General features: G+C 29.3%; 4 protein-coding genes across 7 annotated transcripts; 2 read left to right on the top strand and 2 right to left on the bottom strand.

The window, feature by feature from the left end:
* Positions 1–3,630: 3,630 nt before the first annotated feature.
* Positions 3,631–5,624, bottom strand: LOC111029780 (glyoxylate reductase/hydroxypyruvate reductase-like). Of its 3 annotated transcripts, none has more exons than XM_022308943.1 (8): positions 5,275–5,624; positions 5,029–5,151; positions 4,840–4,967; positions 4,565–4,754; positions 4,346–4,512; positions 4,112–4,276; positions 3,918–4,043; positions 3,631–3,832 (listed from the first exon to the last, which is right to left on the bottom strand). In XM_022308943.1, the coding sequence occupies exons 2-8, from the start codon at positions 5,097–5,099 to the stop codon at positions 3,711–3,713; spliced, it is 969 nt and encodes a 322-aa protein (XP_022164635.1). In that variant the 5' UTR covers positions 5,100–5,151; positions 5,275–5,624; the 3' UTR covers positions 3,631–3,710. The 3 variants fall into 3 exon arrangements, with proteins under 3 accessions (XP_022164635.1, XP_022164637.1, XP_022164634.1); XM_022308945.1 differs by having other exon boundaries at positions 5,029–5,148; XM_022308942.1 differs by having other exon boundaries at positions 5,029–5,134; positions 5,275–5,623.
* A 2,219-nt stretch (positions 5,625–7,843) lies between these two features.
* On the top strand, positions 7,844–9,393 carry LOC111029770 (inhibitor of growth protein 4). Of its 2 annotated transcripts, none has more exons than XM_022308926.1 (6): positions 7,844–8,034; positions 8,090–8,328; positions 8,391–8,499; positions 8,562–8,663; positions 8,737–8,981; positions 9,111–9,393. In XM_022308926.1, exons 1-6 carry the CDS (start codon positions 7,998–8,000, stop codon positions 9,210–9,212), a joined length of 834 nt encoding a protein of 277 aa, XP_022164618.1. In that variant the 5' UTR covers positions 7,844–7,997; the 3' UTR covers positions 9,213–9,393. The 2 variants fall into 2 exon arrangements, with proteins under 2 accessions (XP_022164618.1, XP_022164617.1); XM_022308925.1 differs by having other exon boundaries at positions 7,846–8,034; positions 8,734–8,981.
* Positions 9,394–9,481: 88 nt separating this feature from the next.
* On the bottom strand, positions 9,482–11,030 carry LOC111029769 (beta-1,3-galactosyltransferase 6). The gene is made up of 2 exons (XM_022308924.1): positions 9,950–11,030; positions 9,482–9,786 (listed from the first exon to the last, which is right to left on the bottom strand). Exons 1-2 carry the CDS (start codon positions 10,573–10,575, stop codon positions 9,501–9,503), a joined length of 912 nt encoding a protein of 303 aa, XP_022164616.1. The 5' UTR covers positions 10,576–11,030; the 3' UTR covers positions 9,482–9,500.
* Positions 11,031–13,555: 2,525 nt separating this feature from the next.
* On the top strand, positions 13,556–18,093 carry LOC111029768 (abl interactor 1). The gene is made up of 7 exons (XM_022308923.1): positions 13,556–13,688; positions 13,762–13,843; positions 15,121–15,455; positions 16,537–16,684; positions 16,810–17,205; positions 17,271–17,834; positions 17,903–18,093. The coding sequence occupies exons 2-7, from the start codon at positions 13,813–13,815 to the stop codon at positions 18,064–18,066; spliced, it is 1,638 nt and encodes a 545-aa protein (XP_022164615.1). The 5' UTR covers positions 13,556–13,688; positions 13,762–13,812; the 3' UTR covers positions 18,067–18,093.
* Positions 18,094–19,692: the final 1,599 nt, after the last annotated feature.

The raw sequence follows: 19,692 nt of genomic DNA, 5'->3' as shown, positions 1-19,692 counted from the left end.
TGTATTGAATTTATAATAACATATTTAAGTTCTTTAAAATTTATAATTATGAGTGCACATAAGAAACAAAAAACGTATCATTTTCATCAAGAATGGGTAACGGACTTTTTTTTACAATGTTGAAAGACAAGTGCATATGTTTGATATGTCAAATAACAAGGTAATCTAGAAGGTCATTTTAGAACTCATTCAATATTTTCTGTAAAAGTCGATTCTCAAAGGTGAAGTATATTTTTAGTAGATCGTGACCAAAAAAAGTTTGGCTGCCCCTGACCCATATTATCAGTGGTTGAAAGGTGTATAGTTAATCGATCGCAACATGATTTTGAGCCTTTGAGGAGATCGGTTACTCTCTAGTCTCTCTAGTCGTTAAGAGGACGTGATACCTGCATGTGTTGTCTCTGTCTTACAAGTGCGTAACATAGCAAATTTTACGCTCAGCAGAACACGTGCAGCTCCTTTAATTTAAAAATTAAAGTGAATTGACCTCTTATAAAATCTAAAGGTAAGATTATTATCTAGTCAACCTCATAGGTTTTTTTATAATATTTTAATTTTAAAGCGAGTTATGAGTATTTTAAAATTGTAAATTTTTTATACATCTTAATGAGCTACACGTGTTCTGCTGAGTGTACAATTTGCTATGTTACGCACTTGTAAGACGGAGGCAACACATGCGGGTATCACGTCATCTTAATTTATTTTGTATTTTTTTTATCTCATTTTTATCGATGGGTATAAAAAATCATTACAACTATATTTACACGATTCTACTCAATTGACATTTCATCTTGCAGTGTATTACAAATTTGCTATCTAGACAAAGACAATTTTTTCCCGAGGATTGGGGTTAAGTCTCAACAAATTTGATTGTAAAGTTATTTACTCACAGGTTTATCACAAGTCCGTTAAAGTTGGTCATCCCTGATGGGTGTTTGAGACTCTCTACTAAAGTTTAACTATATGATACAGAATAACGATCATGGCTATGATCTCTGGATATTATCATTTATGTACAGATATACAATATTCTGTTTACTAAAACAGTGTCAAGGAGTCACGAAGACCGAGGTTAGCCCTACACTCATATCATGGTTCACCGTGGTACCTACTTATATCTTATATTTCTATTTTAGCTATAAGTTATTAACTAAAGAATATGCCATGACCCACGGGGTAATGGATACCTATTAGTGTATACTACCCATTACCACAGTAGGTACTTGGTACAATGGTACCTCTTTATAATCCGTAGACTGTGATACCAGTGGCATAGCCATGGCGTTGTTTTGGATGTTGAAACACCCCCCTTGACGTATTAATGCAAAAAATATACGTAGGTAGGTACTATATACGACGTAACTTACACATATCATTCAGAATTCTACAAAATAACTTGATGATTCTTACATGTATTACATAATTATTAATATTATTGATATTATTGATATTATTATTGATATGAAGATTTTTGACTACAATCGAGAGTGCGTATCACCCTCCAGTCAAGAGTCAACACCAAATTATGGATGAATAAAAAATTAAAAACCCAAATAAAATAAATCCTGTCTATGTGCCTGTGTGCTACTACTTTGGAACGTCGTGCGTGGGTACTTTTAGGCTCTTGGGTCTTGATATTATTGTTCACATGGATATTATAAAAATATGTTACCTGTCTATGATTACAATTAACAACACGAACAAAAGATACACGAACACGAAAGTCCCGGCCCGGACCTAGAGAAGCTAGAAGTATAGGTATATACTGAATATTTTGGAAATTGTCGACATTAATAAGTCAAAATATAATTAAATGATTTTATAATACTGAAACAAGGGTGTTGTTGACAGGTTATAAGTAGGTATCAATTTAGGGATTAGGGAAATTAATATGCAAGAAGTCCCTCGTGGATCCTGCCATCATCGTCCGATGATATATTTTATTCATCCATTTCCTGAATGGACAAATCATAGAATAATTGAAGGCTTATTGAATGGCAAAATAGAATCTTCTGCAATCTTATCTTTCATTTGTTTTAAGGTACCTCAGCCATTGCTCCTCAGTCCTCGATCCATTGCTCCTTTTTACGTTCCGAACTTCACCATTTATTATTTTACGAACGAGCCAATAGGTGAATGTCTAACGACAATGCAAACTTAGATTGCACACCCTTTAAAAATCTGATTTTGATGTTAATTTTTAATTTTTTATTAATACCTGTATTTTTTGTTTCCTATTATTCTATTTCTGAATTATTATTGCCATTGTTCTCTTACATAGTTACATGTTATCAATTTAAATAGAAACCGTATATTTCCATCTACGTATAAAAGGTCTCAGACCGTAAAATATAATTAACAAAAAATATTATATTTCATAATATACTTTTCCTTTTGATTACAAAATTTGAATAAGTTCTATAAAAGTATAAACAGTACAAATTGGAAACAATTTACAAACAACAAAGTACAGCTCAATTAGTATATCCTAAGCCAAGTGTCTATATTCTGTAGCAAATAGTCTTTTCACTAACCACTTTTCAGAAAGAAACACATAATTATGAAATGACACATTTTTCCAGTCAAATGTCAAACTATCATAAAATAATTTATAAATTGTACACTGATTGGCACTTGGCAGATGATGAAGACTGTATACATAATATATCATTTTTAATGAAGTGCAGGAAAAAAAGTTCATAATTCCTATGCATATCGGTTTAAACATTTTTGTAATTCAGAGTACAAAATATAAATAATTTAAAACAACAAAAAGTTTATCGTCTGCAAGTCCACCATCCACAGGGGAGAGCACAGCATAGTCCTGATGGGCTGTCGACTAGTGAATATTGAACTGATAGCTAGTAACTAATATGTAGGTATTAGGAATTAATACAGTAATATGCTTAATGATAATACTTTTTTTTTTAGTATACAGTATGCTATTATACTAAACTAAAAAATTTATTACTATTTGATTTGGAAAAAAATATACCAGATACTTATAATGCACATCTTGTAAACCTCCTTAGATGGGAGTAAAAAGTAAAAAAAATAATTACTATTACTAACTATAATTTATAGTATTGTAAATTTATAAATAATATTAGATCATTTTATTTGTATTTTATGGTATGAGTAGAAATGTTGGAAAAATGTTTTTGGAATAAAACTTAGATTTAAATTAAATATTATAATATTTATATAATTTGACTACCCTATCTCAGGCTGTCCACCATATCTATGCAAACTTAAATACGTCAATATATCTAACATTTAATTAGTAGATTACGTCAAATTGACATTATCAATTGCTTAAGGATTTAATTTTAATCAAACATTAGTAAACTGTCTCAAAAGAGAACTGTCACTTTTTGCACATTGCTAATGATGCGATTGGCTCGTCAAGAATCACGCTAACACCTTGAAGTTGGTGAGAGATTCGGGGCACTGACTTAAATTGATTGGCCGACTGAATATTTTCTTTTGAGACGGAGTATAGATTTGTTAGATTATGGAAGTTTCATCAAATTAAATTGTACACAAAGAAAATGCATTTAGTGAACATTATACAGTAAAATATATTTCAAATATTAAAGAAAATATTATATTTAACAATTTTAAATCAATAAATGCAATAATAAATATAATTTTATACCTAGTGACATTCACAGATTAGATTATTTTTAACAAATTTTGATATAATCAAGTTAAAACTGAACTTCGTTTGGCATTGCGGTATTATCCAAGACAGCAATTATATTTTTGGCGACGAGAATAGCCATTTCTGTTCGTGTTTCAATGGAAGCACTCCCAATGTGTGGCAGCAAAACTAAAAGTCCAAAAATAATATAACATATTAATTTAATACTATTAGTAAATATGTATATAACTAAATAATATTTTGTTGTACATACCAACATTGTTCATCTTAATTAAAGGACTATCAAGTGGTAATGGTTCTGGTGTCATAACGTCTAAGCCAGCACCTCCAATTCTATTTTCTTGTAATGCTTCAATGAGTGCGTCTTGGTCAACAAGTCCTGAAAACTCAAATATTAACATAATACTAATCTAAAGTAATAATGTGCATGTTTAAAATGAGCCTCACCTCCACGACCAATGTTCACTAACACAGCGTGTGACTTCATTTTGGCAATGCGTTCTTTGTTAATGATAAACTTAGTGTCCTCAGTCAGTGCAATAGAAAGGATTATGAAGTCACTTTGTTCAACAAGCTCATCAACAGTAACCAATTTTCCACCGAGAGCTTTGACTAATTGATCATGAATTAAAAGTTTTTATTATTATTATATAGTATACACTTAACTGAATAATTTTTTACCAGCAGGTTTTTCAGTTCTACTAGTGTACAGCAATTGAGAAATTTCAAATGTTTTCAGCTTCTTTGCAATTGATGTTCCAATGTTGCCACATCCAATAATACCAACAGTAGAGTTTCTAATACTTCTACCACACATCCAAACAGGTGTCACATCTTTCCATCCACCTCTAAAAAAAATTATTTTATACTTACATTCAACTATATTATTATTAAATGTACGTTTTCAATGCATGGTTTGCTTCAAAGAACCGTCTCGTTGTTGATATCAACAATCCAATTGTTGTTTCTGCTACAGTTTCGGTTAGAACATCTGGAGTGTATCCCAAACGTACGCCATATTTTTTCATTGCAGCCAAGTCAACGTGATCATATCCAACAGATATGGTTCCAACAACCTTGAAACTGGGGCCTATAAAATGAAAAATTATTAACTACATCAGTTACCTACCTACAATATTATAAATATTTTATCTAGTTGTAATAAGTTTTTTAACCTGCAGTTTTAATTAATTCTTCGTCAATTTTGTTTGATGGACTACAAAATATTGCAAATTTTCCAGGTATTTTTTTCATAATTTCTGCCCGAGTGGCTTGTATGGCATCACATATTTCTACATTAAATCTGAAATATATAAATCCGTGTGGACAAATTGTTAAACATACATTTTGTGCATGGTACTAACCTTTCACGAAGTAAATTAAGAGCGATTTCTGGAACATGTTTCATTGCAACTAACACATTGGGTTTTGACATGGTTATGCCTGAATTCAATGTGTACACACGTCACACTATACAATAAATTCTACTAATTATTAAAAAAAACTATTTGAATCAACACAACACATAAGTAATGTTGTTAAAGTTCATCTCTTGTGAGAATAGCATTTAAAAACTATTCATTTTTATAGCTATATATTATATACATTACCTCTAATACTTTTGTCTATTATCGTTATAATCAAATATCTGGAAGAATCGTTGACACTCACGAGAATAAACAATTGAAGAAATAGTCTAGTAGATAGATGGGTGTTTGAAAGCAGAAGCTAATAAGCTAATTGCTGATTGTAGAATAGCCGCACAAAAGACAAAGGTGAAAGGTGTTGCCTTAATTGAACCACTTTAGCTGACCGACGGGTAGTGACTGTGGGAATTACTGATAGGTTTCTGAGTTGTTACTTGTTTATGTATAGATTATAATTTAAAAGACACAGGTATTAGGTACCTACCTATATACTAGATAGATTATTATTAAAATTAATAATTATTTAGTGAATATTATAATTATTAGTTATGAATAATATTATAGCTATTTATAGATAGTACTATCTATATTCAATGCATAATGTATAGATAATATTATCTACACCGTGGTTCTGTGCCACGGTCATAGACATACATAAACATGTATAAACATGTTGTCTATGTATGTCTATGGCCACGGTCTTAGAAGATATGTTCAGATGTTCTATGACCGTGTTGGCGTGTTCTGAGCTATAATCTTGGATCATATTATGCAGGCTCGTACGTTGTACACTAGTACCTATATTATAATACTATACGTCTACACTATAATAATACTGTATGATATTAGCATGTCGCACAATGTATGTATATAACAAATATACCTAATTTTAACTATATCGCTGATCTGAGGAATGAATATTTTATTTTCTTTATTATAAATATTTATGCATGTATAATGATCATTTACAATTTAGTTATTATGTACAATTTAATGTAGGTATTCAAAACGAATTGTTTGACATTTTCAAAAATAGTTGGAACTATTTTAGAAATTAAGAGAAATGCCCAACCTTGCCACTCCCCAAATGACACTAAAAAAAACTACACAAGAGTACGATTTTGAGGACAATATTAGAGATTGTTCTTATAGATAATACTATATAATAGAGTCAATAGAGATATTGGGAAGGTTTAAATTGAGGGGTATTCGGAAAAAAATTATCTTTAATTAGATAAATTTGATTAAAATCTTTATGTACCTTGTATCTACATGATATTATAAGCCACGGCTATGATCACCCTTGTTATATCCATAGCGAATCATGTTTTTTCTACAGAAATTTGTAAATCAATTGTAATATTGAATAACATAATATTATGTTATATAATATTATATGTATACTTTTTGAACACACTACAGCGTGATAATATATACCCAATAAAACTAAAAACTAATTGACGTTTGACTTTTCCTTGAAAATGATAAAGATTAAAGGTTATATTACAATTACATAAGTATATTCTATTATATCATACCTAAATACCTAATGAAAAACAATGCTTTGTGTACTTGGGTATTGTTATTAAACAATATTAAAATTATACAAAATAAATATAGATTTAAATAGGAAATAAAAAAATATATCTGCAAGATTTCATGTAGCGACCTACTAACTGTATTACAGTTATTAATTATTTGTTTGTTATTTATGTTATTAAATTTATCTTCTAAATACAAATTAAAATTTTTAAATTAATTGTGAACTCGCGTATCCAACCACAAGTTTTTACTTAAAGGGATTATTAATTGGGTTATAAAAAAAGTGTAATTAAACATAATAAGGACAAGTTTTGAAGTAAGATATATATTATGTAATGTTATTCAATTTGTTTTGTAAATACCTATGTACCCATGTGTTATTATTATTCTGATTCCAATATATAAATCTCATATAAAAATACAAAAAATATAGTTATATTGAACTTATTTAAAGCTATATTATAATACATTATATGTTTAAATAAATAATAAATAATATCAATAATTAGAGCATAATAATTGAATGATTAGTGTTTGTTGGTAAGCCGGTAAGGTTTTTCGTCCCTTTTTCTTGAGATTATTTTTCCTAGATTCATATTGCAATATATAGCCCGATTAAAACCACATCTGATGGGTGGCGCTGAAAAAAGGTTTTTTTCGATAAACTACAAAATAGTGTACATTTCCCGCAATTTTTATTTAGAATTTCTGACGGGTGCTTTGTGGGGAATCACATATTTTTACATTAAATTTAAAATAACACATTTTATATACATAAGAAAAAATTGTTAATCGTAGGTACTAACTGAGCATAGGCTATCCATACCAACTTGGTAAATCGAAGTAAATCAACAGCGATTTCTGGAACGAATCTACGAATCTCATTGAAACTAACTACACTTTAGGTTTTAACATGATGATGACTTATGACTGATGGCCTGAATTCAACGTAGTAGGTAGTAGGTACACACCACAGATATATTAACATTCGACGTATGTCAGGGATCCAGTCCCAGATGGCCCGCTTAAAATTTAAAATTTAAATAAATAACTGTCTGAAAAATGAAAAAATATCGTTTGAAATGTTTGATTTTGCGCAGTGTTGCCAGTTATTAAACCGCCTTATTTACCCGAAATTCGTATATTTCTACATGTGACATACTGACATGTTTTACCAAAATGGCAAAATCTCGTGATTCGCGATATCAACAGAAGATATTTATGAGGCAAATTTTGTATTCAAAAAGCTGATAAAACAAAAACACAATAATTTCCAGCATCCAGACTGTTGTTGTTTACGATTACGAATGTCTATTGCTTTTTTTTTTTTCTAAAATTTTCGACTGAATCATTAAATTATAATAATGACTTCAGCGCTGTACTTGGAACACTATCTCGACAGTAAGTTCTCTTTCCGTATACATTTTAACGAAATACTAACAGAGTGATATTTTAGGTTTGGAGAACCTTCCTGTTGAGTTACAGCGAAACTTCACTCTGATGCGAGACCTCGACTCGAGAGCTCAAGAACTAATGCGCAACATTGACAAATTGGCCGATGATTATATGTCAAATGTCAAGGGATACTCAGTAGAAAAAAAGAATGAAACTATGAATAGCATACAACGTCAGTTTGACAAAGCAAAAGAATACGGTGACGACAAAGTTCAATTGGCAATTCAAACTTATGAATTGGTATGTTATTTTTGAGTTGTTCACGCAAATCTAGAAATGTTCTACTATATTTTATCTTTCAGGTGGATAAACATATTAGAAAATTAGATTCTGATTTGGCGAGATTTGAAGCCGAAATTCAAGACAAAGCCATCAGCGCTACGAGAAATATAGAGGAAGGTTCACAAAGACGTAAGCTCTGCAATGTATTGTATTATGATGTCCCATCATTTCTTTATGCATGTTGCTTTCAGGAGGACGCAAGAAGACTAAAGACAAAGAAGTTAAAAAGAAAAGTGCATCAAGTGAAGAAGAAACGGTTACTAAAACATCTAAGAAGAAACAATTGAAAAAAGGTTTGTGGAAAACATAATTTTAGTATTGTTTATGTTTATTTTATTGTATAATAATTGCCAATATTTTCAGTAGGTGCCAAAACAACAAGTGCGGCACCTAGCAAAACACCTTTGGTCAGTGTTGTTACTAATCCGACCAACCCTACCAATAGCGTAGCTAGTGTTGCAGTAGAGACTAGTTCTCTTACGGGTGCATTGGTTGGTGCTGGAGTTGCTCACTCTGAGGTATTAGACATGCCTGTTGATCCAAATGAACCAACATACTGTTTATGTAACCAAGTTTCCTATGGTGAAATGATAGGCTGTGATAACCCCGATGTAAGCATTTTAATATTTTTTTACTTTTATTTTATATAAAAATCAATAACGTTCTATTTTTATTGTAAATATTGTTTTTTTTATATTTGTGTAGCTTAACATTTCAATTGTGTGCTTTTATTGTTTCAGTGTCCTATTGAATGGTTCCACTTTGCGTGTGTCAAATTAATTACCAAGCCCAAAGGAAAATGGTTCTGCCCAAAATGTATTACAGACAGGAAGAAAAAATAACATATTCTTAAAATAAAATAAGTTTTTTTATTTTGTAAATAAATACATATTATATGTGTTTATGAACAGTTTATAATTTTCTTACGGTGATAAGAACATTTGATTTTTGATATTTGTAATCTGTATTATAATTGTCATTGAGATTGCATACAAATTCGAGAATAAAATGTTCTATTTTAAATCTGTATTGCTAATTTATAAGTATTTTTTTTCTTGTTAAAAAGCGAAAACAAGATTCTTATTTTAAATTAATAATTACAGCAGTCTTCTTGAAGTTAGAAAATTAAATTATGGGAGTAAAGACATGTTTCTCGTACAACATTTAGATGGCATAACCGACCAGTCGTACTCGTAGGAAGCCATATGTTTAAACTCCTTATCACACATTTTACCAGTCTGAATATTGTGTGACCAGTGCAGTCTCATCATTTCAGGACTACGTTTATGTGTTACTAAATAATCATTTCGACATCCACGACTATACCATTCTGTGTCAAATCGCCGGTCATGTTTTCGTGTTATATTTAATGGACTTAACCAAGCTCCAACAGAAACATCTTCACTAACAAACATACTGAAAAATAAAAATAAGCAACAAGAATTGTTAATCAAAGTTTCTAATAAGACAGTTATAGTTGGTTAGATATTACCTAATGATTTTATCAAACTTAATATAAATATTGTCTTATTTCAGTATATACTTTATTGTACAATTATACTAACTATGATCAACCCACCTTAGGTAATCTCGATTCTTTACTATATAGATGATAAGATCTTTGGACAAAACATAGCCACCTCCCAAGGCATACGGCAAATATCTATCACATAATATCCATTCAGTTTCTTTAAATTTACCTCTTTTTTTAATGTGTGCATTACCATAAAAATAACCCCAATAGAACCGTTTTTTGGGCATATGTTCCAGCTCATTGACAATTAATGGCACATTGACATAAGAGTCGTCATCACATTTTAACAAATAGTCAAAGTTAATATCACACACGCTGGAGAACGATGCTACTACTTTACGAGTGAGTAATCTGTACCCCTCTTCTTCATCTACCTCTAACATGTCATTGTGTATCAGCTTCTCTTCATTTAAAGATTTGTCTTTTGATACAACAAAAAGTATCTTAACGTCTTCTTTTGGTTGAGCCCATGTTTCCCGTATGGCATCTCGACGATTTTGATTTTTCACTGCTGATATTATGAGCACAAGCAACCTAAGTCTAAGTCCATTTGGTGGAGTGTTTTGCTTAAATGTTATTGTGTGCAAAATGAACATTGTCAATGTGCATCCTAGTATGAATGAAAAACTCGCCAAGAAATAGTATGTAAGATGTTTTCTGTGGAGTAACATTAGTTAATAATATCTACTTAAACGTAGATAGCAACAACATAAAGTAAAAAAAAAAACAATAATTTAAGTTAACAGTGAATATTTAATAACAAAGCACTATATTGTAATTCGGAGTTCAAGGTACAGAGTGTTAATGCAAAACAATTAAACAAATAAACAATGATGTGTTTCATAACATTAAACTATTAGTGTTTGTTCATAAAATTAAAGGAACAAAAAGTTTAAATAATATGTATGAAGAACGTTTATGAGCACTGTGAAATTAATAAATAAATAAATCTATGAGCATTGAGTCGCGGGTTGTTCGCTATGCTTGACTGTTTTAAGTTATATATATTTTTTTTTTTAATAGTTATATTATTCTACCTATATTGAGTATTTGAATATTATTTATTTTGACCATTGCTTTAGAATTTAGATACTGATAGTTGTCGGTAAAATATATTTATCACCATATTATGTGATAACTGATAAGAAATGTTTTTCTTGTTAGTTGTTGGTCTGAAGCTTAGATCATAGAGTATATTATGCTCTATGGGCTGAACATTGAAGATAGTCTAGAATTTCGTCAGGCCTAAAATAAATAAAATATAAATAAATAAATCGGTTAAAAATTATGCCACGTTATTCCGCACCCTGGTAAATAATTAACCATGTAAAATGTAAATGAAGTAGAAACATCCCAGTGCGTACCTACTGTCTTTCAAAAATCAAAAGTATTTGAATATAAATACAAATACATTTTTGAAGTATTCAAAATAGTTTATTAAAATGATAGTTCAATAAGTTGATAAGTTCATCATAAATTCAATAATTACCTAATACATTATTTTATTGTTTAAGAATTTCAAATATCACATACACGAAAGTATTATATTGCCAAGTTTAACTTCAGTAAGGTATATATATGAATGTTAGGTACCTATTGTGTCATCTGCGTAGGTACCTATTTAATGAAATTTTAAAAATCATTTTAAAATAGTATTTTAAAGCCTGTCCCACATGACTGGTGCACGACTGGCGTACAATGTTGATGAATAGTAGTACTTGGCAGGCGGCAAGTAGCAGGTCATATCTCACGACTCACACACAATACTGGTGTTCTTAACCAATGTTCAAGACTATAGACTATGCTACCTTCTGTAGTAGTACCAAAGAAAAGATTAAAAAATGTAATATACTCTATGGTAGTACTTGGCAAATATCGGAATGATCGTTGGTTATATCTCCCACACGACTGGTATAGTTATACCTAGAGAGCCTTAATAAGGCTCTCTAGTTATACCCAACAATACGATTTTTCTAATTTTGAATCATTTCAAAATGAACATTGCTGACGAAAAGGTTGAAGTTTCTGCAGCATACCTATGCCGCTATAATATGAGTTGTGCTTGTACAGTTGTACTATTTAAAACTATTAAAAACAAAGAAGAGGTGATGGATGGTTCCATTAAATAAAAGTCGCAGTTGGTAAATTTCGATATGTTATTATATTTAAAAAATACGTAGTTCAAAAAATTAAATTAGGGGCTTACAAATTTAAATGTATTCGTTACAATGTAATATGTAACATAATGTAATGACTATTAATAAAATGTTTATTGAAATCCAAAAAAATAAATATATTTATTCATAGAAACTGACTACCAATAAAAAATTGTATTAACATTATAATTTATAACACATTTTTAAGATGTTTTTTAAACTAAAAAGAGGATACCATGGTGCATGAAATGTATTGCATAATATTTGCATGACATTTTGACATCCCTTAATTTATAAGGTTAGTGTAAGATAAGATTAAGATTTACGAATCATGTGCAATAATAATTTTTAACTATCTTAGAAAGTTACCGAAATTGTTATACACGAAACCAAGATATTGTTCGTGGAAGATACACGTGTCCAAAATTATATTTAAATAATTAAATACAATGTTGAGCTTGAGTGTACCTGTAAGTATTAAATTTGGTATCACATTTGGTGGTAATTGGCGAGGTATACTTGCAATGCTATATAACAGTTGAACAGTATTACAATGAATTAAATATATAGTAAGTATATAGTAATTATAACTTATAAGGTCAAATAATAATATCAGTTATTATTTTAGATTATGGTTTACTCATACGCAAGTCATTCTTAATTTTTTTTTTTGTCTGAAACTCTGAAATCTTTTATTCTTCGCTAATATCATTCCTTCAATCTTTAATAACGTTGTCGATTATTATCTTAAACTTCGGAATCATATAGGTACACAAATTTAATTGATTTTTAATTTTTCTAGTGGTATACCTTAGCGTCCCTAGCCTCTAGATTTTGTCATAAATTCATAATTATACATTCGTAATTTATTTTAATAACGTGGAAAATAACGCTTTTTTAAAAAGTAATTTAATTACAACTTTCAGTAATTTATAATTTGCTTTCGCTACATCTTAGTTCTTACTACCCAACACTGGACACTGCCAAAAGTTAACGACAGATGGAAAAAACATGCAAGTACATAGTTGTAAAATACAATCATCGCTCCACTCAGAAATCAGAATGTTAAATAATTGTCCGACAAATTAAAAATTTAAAACAAGTTACCTACATTTTTGGATTTAGATATTTCCATAAAATAACTTCACAAATCTTAAAGGCTTAAAATGTAATATTTCTTAGTCCATGGTTTATAGGCACAGATATATCATACATAAATTATATATTATATTATTATTATAATTTATAGGATATAATATATTACCTAAATCCATGGATTCAGATCTTATTATTAGTCCTTTTCTATATCTGTGATCTATTTTTATAGATCCATAATTATTATAATTTATAATTAATAATTATAGAGTTCAGAGTAGTAAGAGACTACCAACATGGGTTGGCAACTCTGAGAACATTCATCCTAATACCATCTAATACATATTAGGGCTATTGAAGATAAGTTATGGTTATCATATGTACCGTATTACCGTGTGAATGATAGGCAAAGCCCCTCCTGGCATTTGTCAACATTGTATGAATTGTACGTACATACTATTACTTATTAGGGAGTTCATAATTCATTGTCGTCTGGCATCTACGTTCTTTAATCAATTTGTGGCTTTGTGCGAGTATATAAATTTATCAATTATATATAATATTTTAATGTGAAATTGATTAAATTTAATAAAACTTATTTATCAGTTCTAGATTATTCGTTCTCGATCTATTTTAGCAAGTTAATGCCATTGAAATATGGCCATGTGGACGACGTTTACGAATACAGGTTGAACAAGTTTTCATGTATTAATGTATTTTATAATGTAATTACAACTGTGCTTGGGAAAATTACTGATCGTGGCGAACAATTATACTAATATTTAGGCACTACCTATCAGTGTTATTGATCAACCAATCAAGGTTTGAGACCGTAATTAAAAATACGAGTATTTGAACTGGATGTTTTTGAAAACACAGTAACCCCAAACCTTGCAAGAATTATTTTATGATTTTCTTAGAAATCAATTCCAATATTTGTTCGTAGATAATTTTTTGTTTCTAATTTTATTTATGCAAGTTATAATTATTGGTTCATTAGTTGATTTTGTAAAAGTATACCTATATGGTTTTATAACTTAATAGTTTTTTAATTTATAAAAGTCTCAGTTTCAGAATTTAGAAAACGATGAACTATGAACAGCTACTAACATAAGACTATATAAATTGTTATTCATGTCTGTTAGTCATAAACTCATAAGTTGTAACCAATAGTTTGGGATGAAGACATGACTTATAAAATAATTATTAAAACTGTCATGTAGGCACACTGGTATAAATCATTACCAGATTGTGACATGAACTCAAACTATATTTGGAATAATATATGCACTATACACACATTTTTAATTAAAATAAAATAGTATTCTTATCGTCTCAAAACTACTCTAATTCATTAAAAAGAGTTGACTGCTGACATAATATATTTTCTGTTTTTGTTGTGAGTTGTGACTGATCATGAAAGTAATGGGTCACTTTACTGGAGCATTATCAATCTATAATCTGTTCAAGTTGAGAAACATAGACGGCGGCGATCAGTCTTTGTTGAGTCGCAGTCTGGCAACAATAGTTTGTTACCTCACCCAGTCAATTATCTGTATACCTGCTGTGTAGTATTTCCACACTCCCGCTCACAAGTCAGCCGCCGACTACATTTCTTAGCTTGAATAGAGTCTAGTTGTACATATATTTTACATATTTTGATTGTGGCACTAAAAGTCAGTACCAATCTGAAGACTGCAATAGTAAAATAAATTATACTTAATAGTTAATAAGTAATACATAACTATTAATTGTTATAGTTTTGGGTGTTTTTCAGACAAAAATAGTAAGCTTATTTCAGTTTCTTCACCGTTGAGATAATATTTGGTTTTATGATTGTAGTTAATTTTGTACTTCCTTGATTTTTTTAAACTTTTTTTGGGAAGGTTAATTTATAACATTTATAATTTTATATTTTGTTGGATAAGTTAAGATAATAATAATTTAAAAAATGTATATTTCCAGGAACTTCGGATCCAAGTCGAGAATCTGGCTTAGGAAGTGATTCTGATAACATGGCTGAATTGGCGCAGCTTTTACAAGCTGATATACCCGAGGGTCGTAACAGTTTGACTGACAGTCATGTAAATTTAGAGCGTGTTGCTGAATATTGTGAAGGAAACTATTTTCAAGCTGAAAATAAACGATTGGCTTTAGAAGAAACAAAAAACTATACTACCCAGTCATTAGCTAGTGTTGCATATCAAATAAATACGCTTGCTTATAACTTTTTGCAATTATTGGATCTTCAAACAGTTCAACTATCTGAAATGGATAGTCAAATCAACCACATTGCTCAAGTAATCTTTTTTACATACCTACACTTAAATACTAAATTATTACCTACCATAATATGTACTTATTAGAAATCTGTGTTAAAAATTGGGAACATTTCATAATAATTGTATGACATCTACATCTTTTTCGTAATGCATAGTGTTGATCAACTTAAACAATAGTATATACTATATAGTATATAGGTATATATTTTTACTGATACAACACAATCCTAAGGAGGAGTGGGGGATGAAAATATTTTGCATGTACTTACATTTTTATACGTTTCACTTTTTTAACCATTGATAGGTACATGAGAAGTAATTTTATGTGCTATATACCTTAAACCTATAAGAAATAATTTGTATACATAATAAATGTTTAATATTTTGATTACTATGATATCCAGGGCCTAAAAATGTCTAAAGAAACATGCACTGATGCACTGACAATTTAAGTATTGAAAATATGTGCCTTAAAGTTCAGAAAAATGTCTTTATATGCACTAAAAATGTACGGATTATAAAAAAAAGAAATCATTAATGCTTTTTCAAATAGCAAGAAATATTTATTCATAATATAACAATTTTATTTTTATTCATTTTACATTGTGACAATTTCCATACATTTTATACGCTGAAAACAAATAAATAATTGTATCTTTTATCTGTTTTCATAGTATTTTAATGAAACAAATGTACATTAAAACAATAATATCAATAGGAATATCAAAATTACGAATAATATGCCCAACAAAATTGAAAAATAAATAATGCAAATAGGCAAAAGTATGCAAAATAAAACCTCACACACTTAACCATGATACCTTGAAATGGATTTTGATGTCATCTAGCATTAAATGTATCATAGCAAGATTGATATGCAATTTTATGAATTCACGAGCTGTGATGATCACTATTAAAGTTACTACATATTAACACATTTACCTAGTCTTATAGGGTGACCCTCCCTTGTAAAACCTACACTGAGGTATATCGTATATACATGCATGATACCAGTGTTTGAGTTGAGTAATAAGTACTATTAATACTTAAGATAGTTAGTAATCACAAACATTTTATTAATATTTTTTTATTTATCTAGAATGTAATGATTCATAAAGAAAAAGTTGCGAGACGAGAAATTGGTGTATTGACAGCAAATAAAACAACCAACCGTCAATATAAAATCATTGCCCCTGCTAATCCAGAAAAGCCTATTAAATATGTTAGGAAACCAATTGATTTTACAGGTACCTACTTCTTTCTGTTTTGAGAATATAATAATATATAATCCACATAATTAATTTAGATTTAGAAACCATTATATCAAGTATTTTTTTAAATTGTATGTTATTGTATAAATTGTATTTTACAGCACTTGATGATATTGGCCATGGTGTTCGTAATACTCCCCGTATGGTCCGTCAACCAATTTCAAACAGTTCCAGTGCTTCAACTAATATGTCATCTGTTGGTCCTGCTCCTACAATCAAACCACCTACTCCTCCAGCAGTCATACGAGCAACTGGATCATTGAGTAAAGGGTCTCGTGAATATCGTACTCCTCCTGCTGTTGCTCCACCACAAGTTCCCAGTCATTATGCTCCTAATTATCCACTAGGCCATGTCAGACGTGAAAAAGGACCTGGTTATAATACTCTTCCTTTACATCACACATCCTCATCTAGTAGCATACAACAATCTCCAATCATTGGCATGGTGCATCCTATGCAGCAGTCGGAACAACCATCATCTTTGAACTCCATGCCTCGTATGTGAATTTAAATTTGTATTATTTCATTCAATCTATAATTATTAATTCTTATTGTGTTTCAGCTCCACCGTCTCCTCATACATTAAACTCAAGAATGGGAGTTGGACCAGATTTGTTGGATCATCATCTCCATCAGGCTCCTTTTTCATCAAACACTGACCATTACCGTTCAAATACTTCTCAACAGTCATCTACAGACCATTATCGCTCAAACATATCTCAACAATCTTCTACAGATCATTATCGCTCTAATACATCACAAATATCATCTACTGATCATTATCGTTCAAATTTATCCCAACAATCATCCACCGATCATTATCGTTCAAACATCCCTCAACAGCCATCTACTGATCATTATCGTTCTAACATTCCTCAGCTAACAACTACTGACCACTATCGGGCAAATACTTCACAGTTACCTGGTATCTTAAAAAACTCATCACAATATCATTCTTCATCTGCAGTAGTCACTTCCCCTCCACCGCAACATACCAGACAAGCATCAGCTTCTCCGCCATTACCACCACCTCCAGAAGATCATTTTGGACATATTGCTGCTGGCCCAATTGTACCCCAAGAACCTGATCTTCCTGGATGGGTTCCTAAGAATTATTTGGAGAAGGGTAAGTTTAACATTTCTTAGATACATAAAATATAAATATAAAATTATAATAAACAATTTATATTTTAGTAATTGCAATTTATGATTATTATGCTGATAAAGACGACGAATTAAGTTTTCAAGAAAATTCAGTTATTTATGTCTTAAAGAAAAATGATGATGGTTGGTGGGAAGGTGTAATGGACGGCATTACAGGCTTATTCCCAGGAAATTATGTTGAAGGCTGTAAATAAAGCATATATTTACATTTTACTTTTATACACTTAATAGCTTTTAATATGATATAAATATTATTACCACCATAGGTATATAATAATATAATAATATTTTAATATTTTATTGAAGAGCTATAAACAAAATAAGTTTAAGTTTAAATATTTAAAATTAAAATTGAATTTGAATTATAAATTTATTTACTATTTAATCAAGATAAGGTAATAGTTTTAAAACTTGTTTATATTATTTTATTTCAATATGCGTTCTTTAATAATTATGTATGATGACTAATTATAATATTTAATGTATAAACCTATAATTTAAACTAATTTATAATTAAAGAGGGATAATATAGTGGTATGCCGGTATCGAATCATTATAAATTAGTTTAATAGCCCTGTTGAATATTTCTTTACTTTTATTTATTTTATTGCACGTTAGTATTGAATATTTTTATGTATTAATTTAAAAATATACTTCAATCTAAATAATTGTTGCACTTCGTACACAAGTATATATTTATTTATTTTATCTGTATAACTATTAAATTACATTTATATATATATTAAATATGATTTATTCTGAATTCAATTGACTACTGCAATAATTGTAATTGAAAATATACAATATTAGTTATTACAACCATTTATTCATATTTAATATTATTACCTAATTAGTTATGTATCTATTTTATTTTGATTTATTCCAAAAGTCGAAAGATGTCTCTTGTAAAACATATGTGGATTTAAAGTGTGTATGTATTTTGCCTCTTTTAAAACAACATTTTCTAAATACCAATCTATAAAATACATTTCTAAATCTGCTTGTTCTCTTTTTTCCCCAAAATTCAGTCGCATAGAACGTAGTTGTAAAGTTGCAAATTATTTTTCAGTTAGAAATTAATAAAAAATTTTATTTTCATAGCAAACATTAGAAATTTTAATAGAAGATTCAAAATAAGTTTTTCCACTCAAATCAAAAAAAAAATCACTCGCTGACATCAATGATTTTTTATGGGTGTTTGGTTTTAAATTTTTTACTATATTTAATATTCAGTGATTTTAGTTATTAAATTTTATTATTTATACATGTGTGCTAGGATGACACACCTTCTCCAAACAGAATTGTTTTTCATTAGCAATGATTTATCGTTGAATTCAAATCTAATACATCTACATATTACAATGACGTATTCGACAAAATTCATAATGACCAATTTTTTTAACTTGGATTTTAGACAACTTCTGTAAAAACATTTATTTGATTCATATAGCTCATGATTTACAATTTTTTGAAATCTCATTATTTAAAGTTTGATTAAGTAAATTTGATCCAGTCATAAAAAAATTTTATTCAAAAAGATTTAGCTTTTTAAAATTATTTATAAGCCTTTTGAAATAGGTTATAGGTACTTGTTGAAAATTGTAGTTTGCTTGTTGTAAATATTCTTTTAAAAAGTCATTGCTTTTCAAATCAATGAGTTACTACAAAAAAATTTGATATTTTATAGTCATAAAAATAAACCACTTGACTTAGATAAATGCTTTTACAATCAAAAGTTTCTAAAATCCATATTTACAAATTTGGCCATATTGAATATAAAAAAAAAATTTTAATCAGATTTTAATTATTTTATTTTCAGT

The sequence above is a fragment of the Myzus persicae genome, unplaced genomic scaffold (assembly GCF_001856785.1).
Source record: "Myzus persicae strain clone G006 unplaced genomic scaffold, MPER_G0061.0, whole genome shotgun sequence".
Lineage (NCBI taxonomy): Eukaryota > Metazoa > Arthropoda > Insecta > Hemiptera > Aphididae > Myzus > Myzus persicae.
The sequence above is the reverse complement of the archived record's forward strand: the minus strand, read 5'-3'. Positions and strand labels throughout refer to the sequence as shown.